The sequence below is a fragment of the Gopherus evgoodei genome, chromosome 4 (assembly GCF_007399415.2).
Source record: "Gopherus evgoodei ecotype Sinaloan lineage chromosome 4, rGopEvg1_v1.p, whole genome shotgun sequence".
Classification (NCBI taxonomy): Eukaryota; Metazoa; Chordata; order Testudines; family Testudinidae; genus Gopherus; species Gopherus evgoodei.
Window position 1 is genome coordinate 67,114,993 of NC_044325.1, and position 20,828 is coordinate 67,135,820.

General features: G+C 45.2%; 1 protein-coding gene across 4 annotated transcripts in view; it reads right to left on the reverse strand.

Moving 5' to 3' along the window:
• TTBK2 (tau tubulin kinase 2) overlaps nucleotides 1–20,828 on the reverse strand; it is a 215,266-nt gene that overhangs the window by 114,841 nt on the left and 79,597 nt on the right. For all 4 annotated transcript variants that reach the window (XM_030559596.1, XM_030559595.1, XM_030559593.1 and 1 more), the window contains exon 4: nucleotides 13,844–13,917. In XM_030559596.1, coding sequence (XP_030415456.1) covers nucleotides 13,844–13,917 — 74 coding nt within the window. The remainder of the gene's footprint in view (nucleotides 1–13,843; nucleotides 13,918–20,828) is intronic.

Consider the following 20,828-nt stretch of genomic DNA (forward strand, 5'->3'; position numbering starts at 1 on the left):
GTAATTGAGTGTCCAGGGAGGCTGAAGTGTTCTCCGACTGGTTTTTGAATGTTATAATTTCTTGACGTCTGATTTGTGTCCATTTATTCTTTTGCATAGAGACTGTCCAGTTTCGCAAATGTACATGGTAGAGGGGCATTGCTGGCACATGATGGCGTATATCATATTGGTAGATGTGCAGGTGAACAGGCCCCTGATGGTTTGGTTGATGTGATTAGGTCCTATGATGCTGTCTCTTGAATAAATATGTGAACAAAGTTGGCAACAGGCTTCGTTGCAAGGATAGGTTCCTAGGTTAGTGTTTTTGTTGTGTGGTGTGGGTTGCTGGTGAGTATTTGCTTCAGGTTGGGGCACTGTCTGTAAGCGAAGACTGGCCTGTCTCTCAAGATCTGTGAGAGTGAGGGATTGTCCTTCAGGATAGGTTGTAGATCCTTGATGATGCACTGGAGAGGTTTTAGTTGGGAGCTGAAGGTGACGGCTAGTGGCATTCTGTTACTTTCTTTGTTGGGCCTGTCCTGGAGTAGGTGACTTCTGGGTATTCTTCTGGCACTTTCAATCTCTTTCTTCACTTCAGCAAGTAGTATTGTAGTTTTAAGAATGATTGATAAAGATCTTGTAGGTGTTTGTCTCTGTCTGAGGGATTGGAGCAAATGCAGTTGTATCTTAGAGCTTGGCTGTAGACAATGGATCGTGTGATGTGGTCTGGATGGAAGCTGGGGGCATGTAGGTAAGTATAGCTGTCAGTAGGTTTCCGGTATAGGGTGGTGTTTATGTGATCATCACTTATTAGCACTGTAGTGTCCAGGAAGCGGGTCTCTTGTGTGGACTGCTCTAGGCTCAGGTTGATGGTGGGATGGAAATTGTTGAACTCATGGTGGAGTACCTCAAGGGCTTCTTTTCCATGGGTCCAGATGATGAAGATGTCATCAATGTAGCACAAGCAGAGCAGAGGCATTAGGGGATGAGAGCTGAGGAAGCGTTGTTCTAAGTCAGCCATAAAAATGTTGGCATACTGTGGGGCCATGCGGGTACCCATAGCAGTGCTGCTGATTTGAAGGTATACGTTGGCCCCAAATGTGAAATAGTTGTGAGTGAGGACAAAGTCACAAAGTTTAGCCACCAGGTTTGCCATAACATTATCAGGGATACTGCTGTAGTTCATCTTTGTGTGGAATGTTGGTGTAGAGGGCTTCTACATCCATAGTGGCCAGGATGGTGTTTTCTGAAAGATCACCAATGGATTGTAGTTTCCTCAGGAAGTCAGTGGTGTCTCGAAGATAGCTAGAAGTGCTGGTAGCATAGGGCCTGAGGAGAGAGCCTACATAGCCAGACAATCCTGCGGTTAGGGTGCCAATGCCTGAGATGATGGGGCGTCCAGGATTTCCAGGTTTATGGATCTTGGGTAGCAGACAGAATATCCCTGGTTGGAGTTCTAGCGGTGCGTCTGTGCAGATTTGTTCCTGTGCTTTTTCAGAGAGTTTCTTGAGCAGATGGTGTAGTTTCTTTTGGTAACCCTCAGTGGGATCAGAGGGTAATGACCTGCAGAATGTGGTGTTAGAGAGATGCCTAGCAGCCTCTCGTACATATTTCAACTTATTCATAATGACGACAACACCTTCTTTGTCAGCCTTATAATGATGTCAGAGTTGTTCCCGAGGCTGTGGATGGCGTTGTGTTCTGCATTGCTGAGGTTATGGGGCAAGTGATGCTGACTGTGTAATGACCCATCCACTCCCAAACTAAAAACTATTTCCCCATGTTAATTTTCCCCTATTGTTACTCATACCTTCTTGTCAACTGTTGGAAATGGGCCATCCTGATTATCACTACAAAAGATTTTTTTCTCCTGCTGCTCTCCTGCTGATAATAGCCCACCTTCATTGATTAGTCTCAGAGTTGGTATAGCAACCTCCATTTTTTCATGTTCTCTGCATATTTTATATATATATATATATATATATATCCTACTGTATTTTCCACTGCATGCATCTGATGAAGTGGGTTTTAGCCCCAAAAAGCTTATGCTCAAATAAATTTGTTGGTCTCTAAGGTGCCACAAGTACTCCTCGTTCTTTTTACCATTTTGAATGGTAATCTCCATTTTAACCCCTTTCAACAGGAAAGAAAGGTTAGTCACCTTTTGTAACTGTTGTCCTTTGACATGCACTGCACATGGCCATTGCATTAGGTGTGAGAGCATCTCGAGCACCAGTGCTGAAGAGTTTTCATAAACGATACCCTGAAGGGTGGTCACACCCATGCTCTGGGCTCCTCACAGTCGAAGCAAGAAGGCATAAAGGGAGTAGCCACATTTCCTGTTCCTTCACACCAGACCCTTAGATGAACAACTGATGCATTGAGGAAGGAGGGAGAGTCATGTAATGAACACATGTAACACATCCCAAAGAATAACAGTTATGAAAAAGGTTAGTAACCGTTCTTTCTTCTTTGAGTGACTGTATATGTACATTATACTAGGTGACTCCCAGTCTCCTATGGAGATGGGGCTAGGAGTCTCACTGGAAGAGAAACTACAAAAGTACTTTCCTATATTAGCATCTTCCCTTGATGCAGTAGCAATCACTCAATGTCTAGCAAAGTTGTGGATTGAACTGCATTGCTGTTCTGCAAATCACCACAATGGGATGTTACTCAAATACTGTGGGTGCTGAGTGAGCTCTGGTTGAATGTGTAGACAACTCTTCTACAGGACTAACACCCATGGCATTGTAACACATGACAACAGAGCTGGTGACCCATTTGGACTGCCACTGCACTGTTGCAGGATGACCTCTCATTCATTCTGCAAAGGAGACAAATATAATTGGAAAGAGAACCAAAAGGGCTTTGTTCTTTCTAAATAAAAAGCCACAAATGTTTTTCGAACATCCAGCAGGTGGAGCTTTTGTTTGCCTCTATGACTCTGTGGCTTTGGAAAGAAAACTGGTAAATACATATACTGATTGAGATGAAAGTCTAACACTATTTTGGAAATAAACTTGCAACGTGGCCTAAGTTGTACCTCATCCTTGAAGAAAACAGTACATAGAGGATCCACTACTAGGCCACACAGCTCTCCTAGAAGACATGATGGCTACTAAAAAGGCCACCTTAATTGAAGATGCCACCATGAGCAAGTGGCTTACAGTTCAAAAGGGGAACCCATGAGGGCAGATAACACTAAGTTCAAATCCCACTCTGGGAAAAGGTCCCTAATGTGAGAACAGTCTATTTAGATCTTTTAAGAACCTAGTAGTCACTGGATTAGAGAAAACAGTCCTTCCCTCCTCTACTTGAAACACTGATCTTAGAATAGACTTGTTGAGGGACCACTCATGATCCAAGGTGAAGGACCTGCTTAGTTTGTCCACTACATCATTCTGAACCCCTGGCAGGTGTGATACTATGAATATCAAGCAATTTTGTATATAGAAGTTCTTCAGTCTGACTGCCTCCTGGCACACACTGTCTGATCTGGAGGCCTCGTGATTACTGATGTAGAACACAACTGTGGTGTTGTTGGCAGATGCTTAAACAGTTCTGCCACATATATGTGGTAACAACATGCAATAGCTTGAGAATGTTTATGGGCAGGCCCCGTCTTTGAAGTGGACCACAAGCCTTGAACCTACATGGCTCCCAGATGCACTCACCACTCTATGTCTGAAGTGTCCATTACCAGTTATGGAAAAAAGAGGCAGGTACAAAAGAACTCCCCTGCACACCTTGTCTTGGATCCTCCATCAACCCAACAAGGGTAAGATTTTGCCAGGGATACATATTAGAATGTCCAGGTGATGTATATGGGGCTGATATACTGACTTAAGTCATGTTTGTAACCCCCTGAGATCCAGCCTGGCATGTGGGGTCACATATGTGCATGCTGCCATATGCCCCAGGAGCCTTACTGATGTATGAAGATGGTTCTTGAAGGATAGGCAGATGTCTCATATGGCTAGACATCTTGAAAGCAGCAGAGAGGTCCTGGCTAGAACTGAATCTAGGACTGCTCTGATGAATTCCATCCTTTGGAGGGGTGACAGACTCAATTCCTCTCTGTTCATTATCAGGCCTAGGCATGAAAACTGGTGGAATGTTTGATGAATGCTTTCCTATACCTGCTGGCAGGAACGCCTCACAGCAGCCAGTTGTCCAGGTAAAGATATTCTTGGATGTCTCAGCACAGCCATGCACTTAGTGAAAACCCTCAGAGCAGATTAAATGCCAAAGGCTAGAACTGTAAATTGAAAGTAGTCCCCTCCTACTACAAACTTTAGACATTTCCTGTGGACACGGTGAATGGTCATATGGATGTGGGAACATGCATTTTTCAAGTGAAAGGCAGCAGACCAATCTCCCAGATCTAACAAGGAATAATAATTGTGAGGGAGACCATGTGGAATCACAACTTCTTGATGTATCTGTTTAGGTTTTGAAGGTTCAGAATGTGCCTGGGACATTCTTTTGCTTTGGGTATTGGAAAGTATCGTGAGTAGAATCCTTGATACTGAGAGAGCACTTCTTCTGTGTCTTCCAAAGAACATAGAGTCTGCACCTCTTGTCTCAGAACTTATTTGTTAGATGGTTCCCAAAAAGGAACAGGAATTGGAGGGTATATCCTGATTCCACTGTGCTGTAGCACCTACTTCTTGGAGATGATGGATTGCCATGCACTTAAGAAATATGACAACCCACTCCCAAACGGAGGAAGACAGTCTGCAAGATCTTATATTGTCGGCATGCTGGCTTTGACAGAAGATTCAAATGGGCTGTTTAGAGAGGTGTGGCTGCCCAGATGAGGGGGAAGTCTCTTCCTTTCTTGCTTGTATGCCCACTTATACTGATCCAGGTGTCTACGCCAACCGTACTGCTGACTTGGTGGAAGCTGAGAAAAGACAGTTACTCACCTTTGTAACTGTTGTTCTTCGAGATGTGTTGCTCATATCCATTCCAATTAGGTGTGTGCGTGCCGCGTGCACGGCCATCGGAAGATTTTTACCCTAGCAACACTCGGTGGGTCGGCTGGGCGTCCCCTGGCGTGGCGCCGCTATGGCACCGAATATATACCCCTGCCGACCCGTCCGCTCCTCAGTTCCTTCTTGCCAGCTACTCCGACAGTGGGGAAGGAGGGCGGGTTTTGGAATGGATATGAGCAACACATCTCGAAGAACAACAGTTACAAAGGTGAGTAACCATCTTTTCTTCTTCGAATGCTTGCTCATATCCATTCCAATTAGGTGAATCCCAAGCCTTACCTAGGCGGTGGGGTCAGAGTGAGATACTGCAGCGTGTAGAACCGCAGAGCCAAAGGCTGCATCCTCTCTGGATTGCTGCACCAGGGCATAATGGGAAGTGAAGGTATGTACTGAAGACCACGTAGCTGCTTGACATATCTCCTGGATGGGTACTCAAGCTAGGAAGGCGGCTGATGAGGCATGAGCCCTGGTAGAATGAGCGGTAATATGCCCCGGAGAGACATGAGCTAGATCATAGCAAGTATGGATGCACGTCGTTACCCATGACGAAATTCTCTGAGAGGAGACGGGTAGGCCTTTCATCCGATCTGCCACTGCCACAAAAAGTTGGGGCGTTTTGCGGAAGGGTCTCGTTCAGTCAATGTAGAAGGCAAGTGCCCTACGGACATCAAGGGAATGCAACTGCTGTTCTCTACGAGATTTATGCGGTTGGGAAAGAAGACCGGGAGGAATATGTCCTGGGTGATATGGAAGGCCGAGACTACTTTAGGGAGGAACGCCGGATGTGGACGTAACTGTGCCTTGTCTTTGTGAAACACCGTCTATGATGGGTCCACCATCAGAGCCCGAAGCTCAGAGACTTTCCTAGCCAATGTGATGGCCACAAGGAAGGTTGTTTTCCATGACAAATATAGGAGCGAGCAGGTCGCCAATGGCTCGAATGGAGGAGTCGTAAGTCTCGTCAGGACCAAGTGGAGGTCCCAGAAAGGGGCGGGGCGTCGTACTAGGGGGTATAGATGCTCCAAACCTCTGAGGAACCTCGAGACCATAGGGTGGGAGAAGACGGAGTAAGTACCTTCTCCGGGGTGGAAAGTAGAAATAGCCGCCAAGTGCACTCGCAATGATGAGATAGCGAGGCCTTGCTGTTTAAGATATCAGAGGTAGTCCAATATAGTGGGAATGGGAGCCTCCGTGGGTGTTACATTTTGTGTTTGACACCAGCAAGAAAATCTCTTCCACTTGGCCAAGTATGTAGACCGGGTGGAAGGTTTTCTGCTGCCCAGGAGTACTTCCTGCACTGGGGAAGAGTAACGTAACTCCGGCTGGGTTAACCATGCAGGAGCCACACTGTGAGATGGAGGGATTGCAGGTCCGGGTGGTGAAGCCTGCCATGGTCCTGCGTTATAAGATCCTGATGCGGGGGCAGAGGGATCGGGTTGGCTATCGAGTGGTCCAGCAACGTGGTATACCAGTGCTGTCGGAGCCACGCAGGGGCGATCAGGATCAGGTGAGCCCTGTCCCTGCGGAGCTTTAAGAGAACCCTGTGCACCAGTGGGAAGGGTGGAAAGGCGTACAGTAGCTGGTTCTTCCATGAGATTAGGAAGGCGTTTGATATCGAGCCTGGGGCTAGACCTTGGAAGGAGCAGAACTTCTGGCACTTCCTGTTGTTGTGGGAAGCGAAGAGGTCTATGGGGGGAAAGCCTCACTTCTGGAAGATGGAATGCAGAACATCCAGGCGAAGCGACCACTCATGAGACCGAAAAGATCTGCTGAGATGGTCTGCCAGGGTGTTCCGGACTCCCAGGAGGAACGATGCTATAAGGTCTATCAAGTGGGCTATGCAAAATTCCCACAATTGGATCGCCTCCTGACAAAGGGGGGAGGATCGAGTCCCGCCCTGCTTGTTTATGTAGTGCATGGTAAGCACTGAAACACAGTTGTCGGTAAGCACTGAAACACAACGACCTTGCAGGTGTTGTAGGAACGTCTGGCAAGCCAGGCGGACTGCTCTCAGCTCCTGGATGTTTATGTGCAATGCTAGCTCTTGAGATGACCAGAGGCCTTGCGTGCGACGATGGTCTGGATGAGCCCTCCAGCCGAAAGATGATGCGTCTGTTGTTAGGGACACCGAGGGCTGCCTCGGATGGAACGGCAGTCCTGCACAAACCAGGGAGGGTGTTAGCCACCAGTTGAGGGAGTCTAAGATGCTCTGAGGAATGGTGACAACCATGTCTATGGTATCTCTGGCTGGACGGTACACTGAGGCGAGCCAGGTTTGAAGGGGACGCATGTGTAGTTTTGCGTGCTTGGTTACAAAGGGACATGTGACCAAGGAGGCTCAGACAGGTGCAAGCCGAGGTCGTCGGAAAGGTTTGGAGGCTTTTTATAACAGAGACTAGTGCCTGAAACCGGGGCAGTGGCAGGCAGGCTTTTGTGAGTTTGGAGTCCAGAATGGCCCCAATGAATTCTATTCTTTGAGTGGGTACGAGAGTAGACTTCTCTAGATTGATCATCAGGCCCAGTCTCTCGAATAGGTCCGTGATGATGGCTACGTGCCGGGTGTCCTGGGCCTCGGAGGTCCCTCGAATAAGCCAGTCATCTAGGTCAGGAAACACATGTATTCACCGAGGACGGAGGAAGGCGGCCACTACCGCGATGCACTTTGTAAAGACGCGAGGGGCCGTAGAGAGGCCAAACGGAAGGCCCGCAAATTGGAAAAGTTGGTGATGCACCGTAAACTGTAGGTATCGTCTGTGCGGGGGATAAATAGTGATATGGAAATATGGGTCCTTCATGTCAAGAGCAGCATACCAGTCTCCGGGATCCAAGGAAGGGATAATGGTCCCCAGGGATACCATGCGGAACTTCACTTCTTTAAAAACATGTTGAGTCCTCGCAGGTCCAGGATGGGTCGAAGACCTCCTTTTGCTTTGGGGATTAGGAAATATCGGGAGTAAAATCCCCTGCCCCTTAATTCCTCCGGTACCTCCTCTATAGCTCCAATCGAGAGGAGAGTGTGAACCTCTTGCCAGAGAAATTGCTCGTGAGAGGGGTCCCTGAAGAGGGACGGGGGGGTGAGAGGGAGGGGGCAAAATAAATTGGAGGTGGTATCCAAATTCCACCATGCGTAGGACCCAACGATCTGAGGTTAATTGGGACCACGCAGGGAGGAAGGAGGAAAGGCGGTTGGAAAACTGAAGGGGATCCTGGGAAAGGACTGATGCTCTGCTCTCGGGCGCACCTTCAAAAGTTCGGTTTCGGGCCCGTCGCTGGTTTGGCGGGACTGGTATTGTGTCCGCCTTGGGACCCAGACTGTCGTCTGCGGTTCCCACGACCATGCCTTCTGCCAAAGTCTTGTCGCGGTCTGGGCGGGGGGTAAGGGCGCTGAGGTTGGCTATGGAAGGACCTCCGTTGGGTCTGTGGGGTGTGCATCCCAAGGGAATGCATGATCACCCGATTGTCCTTAAGACTCTGTAGCCTAGGGTCCATACGGCAGGTCCTTGATGGAGTGCTGCAGTTCAGGAAGTAGACCTGAGACTTGCAGCCACAAGATCCTCCTCACGGTAATTCCCGAGGCCATGGTTCTGGCCGCCAAATCCGCAGCGTCGAGGGAGGCCTGCAGGGACGTCCGAGCCACTTTCTTTCCTTCCTCAAGAAGGGCTTGGAATTCCTGGCGGGAGTCTGGTGGGACCAGCTCAGTGAAGTTACCCACTGACTGCCAGGTGTTATAATTATATCTACTGAGCAGGGCCTGTTGGTTCGCCACCCTGAGTTGGAGGCCCTCTGCAGAGTAGACTTTACATCCCAACAGGTCCATCCGTCGAGCCTCCTGAGATTTTGGGGCGGGGGGTTGCTGGCCATGGCACTCTCGCTCATTGACGGATTGAACCACCAGGGAGCATGGAGGAGGGTGGGTATATAGGTATTCGTACCCTTTGGAGGGTACCATATACTTTCTTTCCACCCCTCTGGCCGTAGGAGGGACAGACGCCGGGGACTGCCAGATTGTGTCCGCTTTGGCTTGGATGGAGCGTATAAATGGCAAAGCTATGTGGGTTGGGGCATCCGCCGACAGTAAGTCTATCACCGGGTCTTCAACCTCCGGGACCTCCTCCACTTGAAGATTGATATTTAAGGCGACTCGCCTCAAAAGGTCCTGGTGTGCTCGGAGGTCGACAGGGGGCGGGCCCGAGGAGGATGTACTGGCCATTGCCTCGTCGGGTGAAGAGGAGGACGACAGACCCGGTACCAGTGGTTCCTGTAGGGACTCTTGGTCTGGAGGTACATCAGGGTCTGGGAGGACCTGAGGGTCCGGTGCCTGAGGAGAGTGATCTGTACCCGCTGGAGGGGGGCGGCTAACAGTGGCCTCTGGTGTGCGATGTTCCGACGGGGAGGAACGTGATGGTACCGTGGGTTCACCATGGGCCTGGTGATATGCCCAAGGCGTCCAAAAGGATCACTGATGAGGATCTTGGTCTGGACCTTGAGCCTCATGAAGAACCCGGCTGTGTGTCTCTGAATCAGGACAGGCAGCACTATCAGCGTGCGATGACTCAGACGCGTCTCTCGATGACCATGGCGGAGCGGAGGCGGTTTGTGGATAAGCCCTGTCTCTAGGGTACTGTATTTCGTGCAGCACCGGAGAGCAGTACTGGGATCCGTACCGGTACCGAGAGCATGATCGGGACCTGCGACTGGAGCAGTGCCGGGAGGTCGACCAGGATCTTGACGCCCTATGATGAGAATGGCTGCAGTGGGAACGGTGCCGGGAGCTGGACCAGTGCCTGGATTATGGGTCCAGTGAGCGGGACCTCGAGTGGTGCCGCGAGTGCGACCGGTCCCGAGGAGGAGATCGGTACCGGGACTGCGAGCGGCACCTGGATCTGGAGCGATGATGAGATCAAGAACATTGGTGGGACCTCGATCTTAAGCGCTGTCTCCATGAGGTGCCGATGGAAGGTGGTCTTACCATGGCAGGCTTGCCTGTCGATTGAATAACCCGCACCAGTGGTGTCGGGGGTTGAGACAGGGCGGGCTCTGTTAAGGCAATAAGTTCCCTCACCGTAGCAAATGTCTCTGGCATAGTGAGAACGAGAAGCTCTACCAAGGCATGTGCCAGGGAGCTGTCACGCACCGGACTCAACGGCTCTTGCACAGCTGGAATCAACGGTGCAGAGATTGTCAGTGCCGCCGCAGTTAGTGGTGCCGGGTGGCTCAACTTAGATTGCTGCTCAGACTGCGGTGCAGATAGCGGGGCCGCAGGAGCTTTAAGCTTCTTGGCATGCAGGGAGAGGGAGCAGTGCCGGGCCGGTTTCTGGGCCGGTGACGGCTGGTGCCGAGCTGTCTTCGTGGTGCCAGCGCTCTCCGGTGCTGATGAGGCACTTCTCCCCAGCACGGACTGTCCGGCAGTCGGTGCCGAAGGTGGAGGAGTGAGGGCTGCCTCCTTTAGGAGCTGCTTAAGGAGAAAGTCCCGCTCTTTTTTCATCCGCGGCTTGACCGATTTGCAGATCCGGCACTTGTCCGCAAGGTGGGATTCCCCCAAGCACTTGAGGCAGGAGTCATGGGGGTCTCCCGTGGGCATCGGCCGGTGGCAGGCCGAGCACGGTTTGAAACCCGGTGAGCCAGGCATGGGCCTGGGCACCGGGAGAGGGAAAGGGCTAATCCCCGACCCTCTGAACTATATACACTAACTATGTTTACAAAAATCTATTAACTAGAACTAGAGAGAATAAACTATATACACAATAAGTATTAGAACGAGCGAAAAGCTAGGGAGGTGGAGATCAGCTAAGCTGCGCTCCACTGTTCCAACGACCGACACGGGCGGTAAGAAGGAACTGAGGAGCGGACGGGTCAGCAGGAGTATATATTCAATGCCATAGCGGCGCCACGCCAGGGGGTACCCAGCCGACTCACCAAGTGTTGCTAGGGTAAAAATCTTCCGACGGACATGCACGCGGCACGCACACACCTAATTGGAATAGATATGAGCAAGCACTCGAAGAAGAACAAAACTTCAGTCTTTTGGGGACTGGTGACTACCAACCCAGGGACTTGAACACTGTCCTATAGGTTTTTTTTAATGTATGCAGTTAATCATCTGTTTTCAAACAAAGCAATTCACAGCCCTAAAAGGAGAGGTCTTCGATAGTCTGCTGGACTTCAGTGGGAATCCTGGAGCCAAGCCGCACGGTGCATGGTTACCACCGTTGTCATGACTCTGGCAGCTGAAGCTTGCTGCATCCAAGGAAGCTTGTACTGCAGACCTTGCAACTGCATAGCCTCCCAACTCTCTCTCAAATTTTTCTGACAAAGAGGTCCAATTTTTGTGTGTCCTTGTCCTTAGGAGTCACTTTTGCTCTACCATAGTGGTGCTTTTCATTTACAATTGCCACTGCTAGGGAACCCTATGGAATATGAAAAAACTGCTCAGATCCCTGAGATAGAACCTTGTACTGGGTTCTGGGTACTTTGCCACTGGCATGAGAGATGATGAAGCTTGCCACAACGTTTTATTAGGCTGCATAACTTTCTCATTTATAGAGAGAGCAACTTTCCCTGATGTAGACAGGTGTAAAATGTCTATGAGCTTGTGTGGATTTTCTTCCACAAGCTCCATTTGTATCCCTGGGTTGTAGCCATCCTTTTCAGGAGCTCTTCGTAGGCCTTTAAATCATCTAGTGCTGAGAAAGGGTTTCAATACCAGTGCTTCTTCCAGAGAGGAGATGGGATATGTATACAAAGGAGGCAGGCTAGAACCCTCCTGGCGCTGGTCAAGAACTGCAGATGTAGAAGTCCTGTCTAAAGCCAACAAGAAGCCATTGTGATCCTCACCTCATCAGTGATGGTCAGAACCAGGATCAAGAGGTCCATTGATACCACGTGGGGAGACTTCATTGCTAAGGGATATATTTCTGTAATGTAGCAGCTGCTTTGTACCGACTTCCTACAGTCTGTCGATACTGGGTGGAGAGGCTCATCTTCTCAAGGGCTGATTTCTGCAGTGCAGCTGGGATGATTATCTAGACTCTGGAGGCATCCACCACTGTACCTAGTAAGGCCAACGGTAGCGCCAGTACAGTTCTGAAGGATAATCATGCCTAAACTAGGCCCTCAAATGCCTGGATCTGCTCTTGTCAGGACAACTCACATGAGAGGGTAACAATGACTGGAGAACATCCTATATTCCCTGTTGTGGGAGACGTAGGAGTCCACTTCAGAGTCTGAGGAGGAATATGAGTACTCTGCTGGCCAGGGAGGCGGAGTATCAAACAACATTGGAGATCAGGTCCAATATCTTTGACTAGACTTCAGTACCAGTGGCAACCTCAGTGGCTTCCTGTCTATCGGTACTATGCACTGAGGTGGTGGTTGCTGACGGTCTCAAAACCAGCTTCACAGTAAAAGGATGTGGTACTGGATACCGGCATGGGAAGCAACATGTGCATACTGTACGACAGCCCTGGCAAGACACTACTGGTCTGAATGACTTGAAAGAGCAGTACCGAAAGGTTCAGCCACGTAGCCTCCAGGTCAGTACTGAAATAAGCGTCTGCTAGGTGACGATAAACCCTCCTCCTGCACCTGCTCTGAAGAAATACCCAGCCTTTAAGGTTCCAACTGGGGAACTGGAATCAATGGCTCTGCACTGATTGAGCCACTAGAAAGAAATACCAAGGGCAGCAAGCTGGAGGATCCACTCTATCTTCAGTACTGGAGTGGGTCACATCTGCAGCTAAAGAGTCCTGCACTGAAGACTTTGATACCATGGAAACTGTTCCTTTCTTTGACTTCAGATGCTGAGAGGGCTCTGAACACTTATGCTTCTTCAAGGAGCATCCTGGTGAAGGAGATCTCCTCCATTTCCTGCCTTCCGGTAAGCAGGGGAGTGGTCCTGGATGGGGAGGAACTCCCTCTAGCTGACCAAGGCAGTACCAATGAAAGCCAAATGGAGACCTCCATGAGGATATACCTGAGGCATTCTTAACTTGGCTCTGCTCTTGAAGCCCTGGCAAACTGGACATGTGTCCTTGATATGACCCTCATCAAAAAACATGAGAGCGCAAGAGTGAGGGTCACGGTCAGTTTGCAACACCCTGAACAAAGTTTAAACCCAAGGGACCAGGGCATAAGGTCCCCCAATATTGGGCAGAGCTCTGAGTTGAGAGAGAGAAAAGAAAAGGAAAAGAAACCCCAAAATGAGTACCATTCAGAAGCAAAATACTTACAACATGTTCACAAAGGAACAACTGGCAGCATGCTCTGACAACTGATGGTAAGAAGGAAGAGAGAGGAGAGTAGGGTGGCTCCACATTCTATACCCTTGGTTTGAAGCACAAGTTGCTCAGGGCACAGGCATGGCCACCCCTAAACGTACTGCTTGGGAAAAGCACAGGTGCATGATACATCTAGTATAATTGACATATACAATCACTCAGAATAGGTCTTCTGATCCTCTGGATTGAGTCTTAACCTACACGGGAAGTTTCTTATCAATGTATTTTCATTAGCGAAGTGATCAAAAACTCATATTGAAAAAACTAATCTATTCCAGAAGTAGTTGGGCACATCTTAAGCTATCTTCCAACTTCAAGTAAAGTTTTCAGAGAGATGTAAACTATCTCAGAAAACATCACACCTCTCTCACTAAAATATTCAGTCTGTTCTGAAGATCTGTGAGATTTCTCCTTCTTTCTGGCAGAGGATGGTAACAATATGAAATATTCAGTTTACCTTGGCTCACTACCCCACTATAACAATAGCCTGTTTTCTACTATCCATCATGCTCTAAAATTTCACTGTTATTTTTTGCTAAATACATGCTTGGGGAAAAAATAAAACCCTAAAATCTATTTAGTTCAACTCACCTGCAGCTGCATGACCACATAGTTAAATCTGTCATTCCTTCCACAGCCAATAAATTTACAAACATGGTCTTTACCTGAGGGGAAAAAAAGAAACAAGTTAGCCAATAACAACTTATTTCTGTCTTTCTTCATTTACATGTCTAGTAAAATATGAAAAAAATGTGCCTATGTATTACTCTAAGTGCCTTTAACAAACTTTTAAAAAGGCATGCACACTAAAACTGCAGTGAACCCACTGGCAGTTCTGCCTCCAATGAAACAAAACTCCCTTCTGCCACAAACATCAGCTCCCTTAGTAGTGAGGAATGGTCTAAGTCAGGGGTCCCCAACGCGGCGCACGCCAGGGCATCTAAGAGTGCCCGCACACTGGCTGGTGGACGAGCATCTGCCAAAATATCACCAACAAGCAGCATCATCCAGAGGCATCGCCGCCGAAATACCGCCGATTTTCAGCGGCAACACCTCTCAATGACACTGCTTGTCGCCGGTATTTCGGCAGCAACACCTATTGACGTTGCCGCTTGTCGGCGGCATTTCAGCGGATGGTCGTCCACCGCCACAGTCCTCCGTGGCTCACCATCTGGCACCCGCCAGACGGAAAAAGGTTGGGGACCACTGGTCTAGGTATACTTAATCCTGCCTCAGTACAGGGAAAGAACTAGATAACCTTTGCTATGTCAACATTTTATGATTATAAGTCCTGCAATATTTACTGAATTATGCCTACGCTTATTACTAGGACACTTGAGAGTCCACCCTCCATCCCACATGGCTACAGGCTTTGAACAGTGCCCCATATACTCATCTTCCTAAAGCAAGCATCCCTGAAGCAAGTCAGACACAGTTCATGCTTTTATGAATATCTTTTTGGGAACTTTTTAGGGAGTTTCTGACTTTTCTTCTATCTAGTAAGCCTTTAAATCTAACAATATCCTTCTCATTTGTTGTTTATCAGTGGCCTAAGCTAGGGTACCATTGACAGACATCCCCTCCATCTCTGCTGAAAGACTGACTATAATCAGTAGAAAGAAGAATGGACAGGGGAGACATTGTCAGATCTTCTCAGGAGTTCTGACGCCAACTCAGAAGAAAGAATGGACTGGAGGAAATGCATGCTTGAGGAAAGGCCGAAGAAATGAGACATGCATTGAGAAGCACATCAAACATAATGCAGTGCCTCAAACAAACTCGGATACTGAAAATCATTACAGAGTAAAATGTCTGAAGATTGACACCCTAAAGCCATTGCAATGTATGGACAATTCTATGTTCCCTGGCCATGTGCCATAAACACACAACCCAGGCAAGGCACCAGCATAGCCTATGCAGAAACCCTTCCATTCAACCCCAGAAGAAAATAAGAAAAATTATATGAGTACAATGACGTGGTTCATATAGAAGCATTTTCACTATGCACTTCGAAAATATTCTTTAAATACTTCAATTGTTGATTACTGTTCAATAAAGTTGCATTTTATGAAAATAATATTTACTTACTTTGTCTTACAAAATATCATTTTTGATCCCCAAAAGAAGCATCTCTCCCATCTTGGGTTTTAACAGTACATGTACAATTCATATAGAAGCAAAGTAAAGTTTTTCATAAATACACAAAATAGCACACAGCAGCACACTTTCATGCTATGGACACACTATTCAAAGTACACTCTCAAAGCTTCCTCAGCCATACAGCATCTCAAAGTCCTCATGTGCCTGCCCATGCATCTGGCTGTTCAAAGTCAGCAGTCTTTCCACTTACCCCTTTCACCCTACAAGCAACATTTCTTCCTTTGTTTCACAAATATTATGTAAAACAGTCAAACGCAACATGCAGAAATAACAGTAAGAATATTTGGCTCAATGAGAGCTAGCCTAATCACTCAGGACATTTCCAGTATCCTTTCAATTTACTAAATGCACATTCACCAATTATCCTGCACCGGCTCGGGTGGTAGTTACATTTTTTCCTTTCTTCTGTCCAGTTAGTCTATGTATGACTTCACGAGCCAGGGAAGCAAAAAAGTAGGCTGGGTCCGCAAGAATCACTATTAGCATTGTAATCTAACATATATGAATGTGCCAATCTGAGGGAAAAGTTTTTGTTTCCATCCATTCAAAAAGTCTTTTATTCCTAAAGATGCAATCATCATACACCTTCCTGACCAGCCAACATTAATATGTCAGTGAAATATCCCCAGTAATCCATCAGCACTCATATAACCATTGAAAAGTACCCCTTTCTGGGGCATGGTTAAACCAGCAAACAAGATGGTGGTTTAATCCAGCTCTCTGCAATAAAGGGGAAATAAATGAAAGCAATTTAAGAAGATAAAAAGAAGCAGCCACTCTGAATCCACTGATCTGAGCCATAAATATGAATAACCACCCATGAAGCCAGCTTTGAAAAGAAAAAGAGAAGAATGAAGAAAACTTGCAGATCTCAGTCCCACAGAGCAGCCTCAGGAGGAGAATATCCAGTAACAGAATACAGTACCACCAGCCTGCAGAACATATTAAAAATGACTCTACAAGCTTAGAGATGTTGAACTGGACCCTCATTATCCTGCAAAGAGAGAGTGGGTGAGTGCAATGAACTTAAAAAAATAATTAAAATTGTACTATTGTGGGTAGGGGAGTAAATATGGCAGCAGCCATTTGGAAAGGTCAGACAAACAAAGGGGAAATGTGGCAGCAGCCATCCTGAGAGGGACTCAACAAGAAAAAAGGAAACACAAGAAGATCTGGATGTTCGGGAAAGGAAAGAAATCTTCCAATACAAAGATCAGTTGTTCCCTGTCCATCCCCCTCCTCCAAAAAACAAAACAAAACAACAACAAAACCCAAAGACATGGCCATGAAAGAGAATAACTCCCACTCCGGCAAACAAACTATGCAAGTGGATGGAGAATCACAAGTCACTAAGACTTACGTGGAAGATCTACTGTTAAAAATTGAAAAGATTAATAAGGAGATGAAGGATGAGTTCTAGGCTTACATTAGAGATAAAAAACTTTAATTAATGAGATTAATGGAAAAATATCAGATGTGGAAACAGGATAAAATGAGCCATCAGACAGCATGATTAATCTAGATCAAAGAATCCAAATAACTGAAAAAAGAGAAAAATAAATAGAATTACAGCTGGAATACATGGAAAATAAAGAACACGTGACTAACATAAGGATTAATGATATTACAAAGGAAACTGAAGGGAGAACTCTGCTGAATGCATTGAACGATATTGTCCATGAGATATTAAAACTGGGAAATAAAGATTGCATTCATACTGAATAGTCTCACAGATCCCTTTTCCCCAGGGCCTCTGCTAGCTCCTGACCAAGAAGTGCCATCATTTATCTACACTATTATCAAGACAAGGATAAAATACTGAGGGCGATGAAGAGAGAGCTGAACCATTAATGATTCTTAACCACCACATAAAAATTTTCCCAGATCTGGAAACCTCAACCCTTAAAAGGCAAAGAGAACACCACCACAATTCTTAGAAAGAATAATGTAAGATACAAATAGAGGTTCCCATTTAGACTGTCCTTTCAATGGAAGGAAAGATGTATGTCTATTTCAGATCCAAATGAAGGAAAACAGGTACTTCTGGACATGAGAATACGCAAATCAGCTCAAGAACAATCTGAATGGGATCAAAGGCATCAGTCCTACAGGTCACCAAGACATCACTGGGAAGCAGTGAGATCAAAGAGAGCCAGAACAGCTCAAAAAGATGCCTCATTAAGATAACAGAACAATCATGAGAGTAGAAGAAAGAGTTCTGATCCAAAAGAATAATATTAGTATATGGGCTATGACATTATAATAGATAATGGATATTATATCCATGAGGTTATAATGATAAAGGTGTATTGTTAAATGGGAACTGGGCTGGATAGCTTGGAGGATATTTTACTCTATGTGAATACAGTATACTTAATGGGTAAATATTATAGTTAACTGAATGTTGTGATTTATATTATGAAAAAAAGTTAACAACAAAATAGGAGAAGCAGATCTCCTCAAGTGAAGCAAGTTCGATATTAGAGTTGTCACAAACATTCCAAAATGTATATAAACTGGAGAAGGGTCACCTCTGGTGAAAAATTTTAAGACTATATGAACTCAGAGATGGTATAATAATCTCATAATGCCCTATGTTTAATAAGATTTAGATAAAGATTGGTTCTTACAAACATATAAAAAATACACCCTCCCCAACACAACAGGCTACTAACATGTCCACGAAGGAAGGAAGGTGAGCTCAGGCTTCCACAGCTAGAAGGGACATGGTGACAATGGAGCAGTACACAGGAAGGGAAACATGAGATCAGAAAGAGATGATAAATATTGTTACACGTTTTAATATAAAAGAGTATATTATAATAAAATGTTAGGGCACAGAATTTTTAAACCTATAGTAAATCAGACCTAGGGTCAGGGCACAATAATATAGCTGTTAAAGAAAGGGAAAGCAATATATGTGGTAGTGTTAAAATTATTGTGTATATGATGGGACCTATATCTAAAATGTCTTATTTAAAGAGGAGCAAACGTAATAGAGACCTGCCATCTAGCTGGAGGGTCTCACTGCCTTTAACAAAGAGTAATATACTTTGTGACAGAAGATGTGGTACTCATGGGTGAGTTTATCAATGTCATTGCTAACAAAAAGGAAAGAGGTATTCTGGCTCATTGAAAAAAAAAAGGATTTTCTTAGTATAGTCTATTTACAGGAAACACCCTTGAAGAAATATGATGATAAACACCCAAATACTTCTTGGACACAGCTATTGTATGTCTCTCCAGGGAAATTAATAGGAGAGCAATGGCAATTCTTTTTACTAAACACTTCCCTTTTATTGTTTCAGCCCAACTCATAGATATGGAGGACAGATATATTTTAATCAGGCTTGGAAGGATTAGATTTTTATTGGTAAAATATTGGTAAACATCCATTTCATTGTACCCACACAAACCAAGGAAAAAATATTTCCATCAAGAATAATCAAAATGTACAGATAGGCAGAGTAAAAAAAATGCTGCTTGAGAACTTATTAGAATTCGATTTAAAGATATTTACTTTTCTTATGTTGATAATTTGTGTTTTAATGGTTATAAAGCTTTAACATTTTGAATCTCAACATCTATTGTCATTAAATAGTTGTCTGACTCCCCCATGGTCTCATTCTCCCCAAATAATTTTCCATAACTGTGAAAATTTACGTCAGTAAAAATCTAAAAAAAACCCAATCCTAAAATCTATAATTTTGCACAACTGAACATTTAATAAGATAAAAATCAGAAAAAATGCTTAAAAATAACAAGTATCCATCAAAATTAAAACAAATACAAATTGAATTCTGAGAAGGTTAATTTTAATTAAGGGGCCCTAGGAAGTTAATTAAGGGGCTCTAGGAAGTTTCAGGGAAGGGGATATTATTCTGGAGGAGATTTAAATGAAGTGCTTAATTCCACTTTGGATCAATTGAATGTACACAGAGGGCATTCAAGAAGAGCAAGTGCAAATTTGTCATATCACTTAGAAAATGAGAATCTGGAGGATGTCCATCAGATGAATGTTGATGTCAGGGACTATATGTATTATTCTGCTACTCACAGATTTTATGCCAGGATTGATATGATTTTAGTTCTTGCACCTTGGCTAATTCGGTCAAAAAAGCTAATCTAGGATTTATAAATTGGTCTGATTATACCCCTTTTTATATTAAAATAAAGGACTGGATGGATTGAGTGGAAAAACAAACGACCTTGGCAACAGAGTAGTACTTTTCTGTATAATCCCATCTGAATTCAAAAACTGCTAAAAAATCAGAAATGTATAGAAGAAAATAATAAGGAAGAGAGCAATTAAAGTATTTTCTGGGAAGCTGGAAAGGTAGTAATGAGGGGGATCCTTAAAAATAAAGCACCATACCTCAATATTGTGCAATAATGGAATCCCAGCCATACCCCTCCCTCTTTCCCCTGCACCCTCCCCCTTTATTTTTTTAAATGAGAGCCAGGGAAAAAGTCAGGTAAATCATTTTTTAAACACTGTTACCCAGAAGTATTAGTTATCTTGTTATGGTTGAAAGCATTATTCATTAAGTCCCAAAAATCAGTATTTATCTATAATAGCTCTTTGTAAGAAAAAGTTTGCAGCAAACTTCCCAAAATACAACGGTGTAGCTTCTCTGCTGCAATTTTGCAGCTAATGAGGTCTCAGTTCAAATATTTACAACTTATTTTGTAGCAGCTGTAGTATTCTGGAGTAACATATTTGGAGATCTATTACTGCATTTTGCTTTTTCTGCCAAGTGCAAAACAGGTATCCAAAACCTTGACTGCCCTGGGAAACCACTTCTTAGCTGGAGCAATAACTCTTTCCAGCCAGTTTGACAAGTGCTTCTGAAATTATTTTTTATAACAATTTGAGGAAATGGTACAGTGTGGACAGAAGCCATATTGACAGAGTTAAAACACCTGAGTTTTACAGCCATTGTTACACTCTGATGTGATTGAACCTGGTTCTAAAGCCTTTTTTTAAAATCAGATTAGGAAGAACCATCTGCTTTAGCAGATTTCATTTAAAAAGCAGAGATAGGTTTAAAGAGTTAAACAGCACTCTGCAAGCAAAAGTTAAGACATCTTTGTTTCTTCTGATGGGAAAAGAAGTGCTTCCAAAATTATTTCGATCTTTGCTGGGCTGATGGCCAATTCCAAAGGAAGATTGTAATATCTGACCCCTAGATAATCTGTAAGATTTTGTATGGAAATAAATAGTTTTGAGCTCAGAGACCTGGCCAGAGACTTTGTGGATTTCATCTTTTCCCAGAACTTGTCTTCTGAAGGCATAGACCCTCAGGTCTGAGTCAGACAAATTCACAATTTTAGCCTGGGCCTTCACAGTAAGACTACAACTCCTGAGCCAGGAACATCTCTTAATGGAGACAGAGGTATACAAGACCATTGTGAC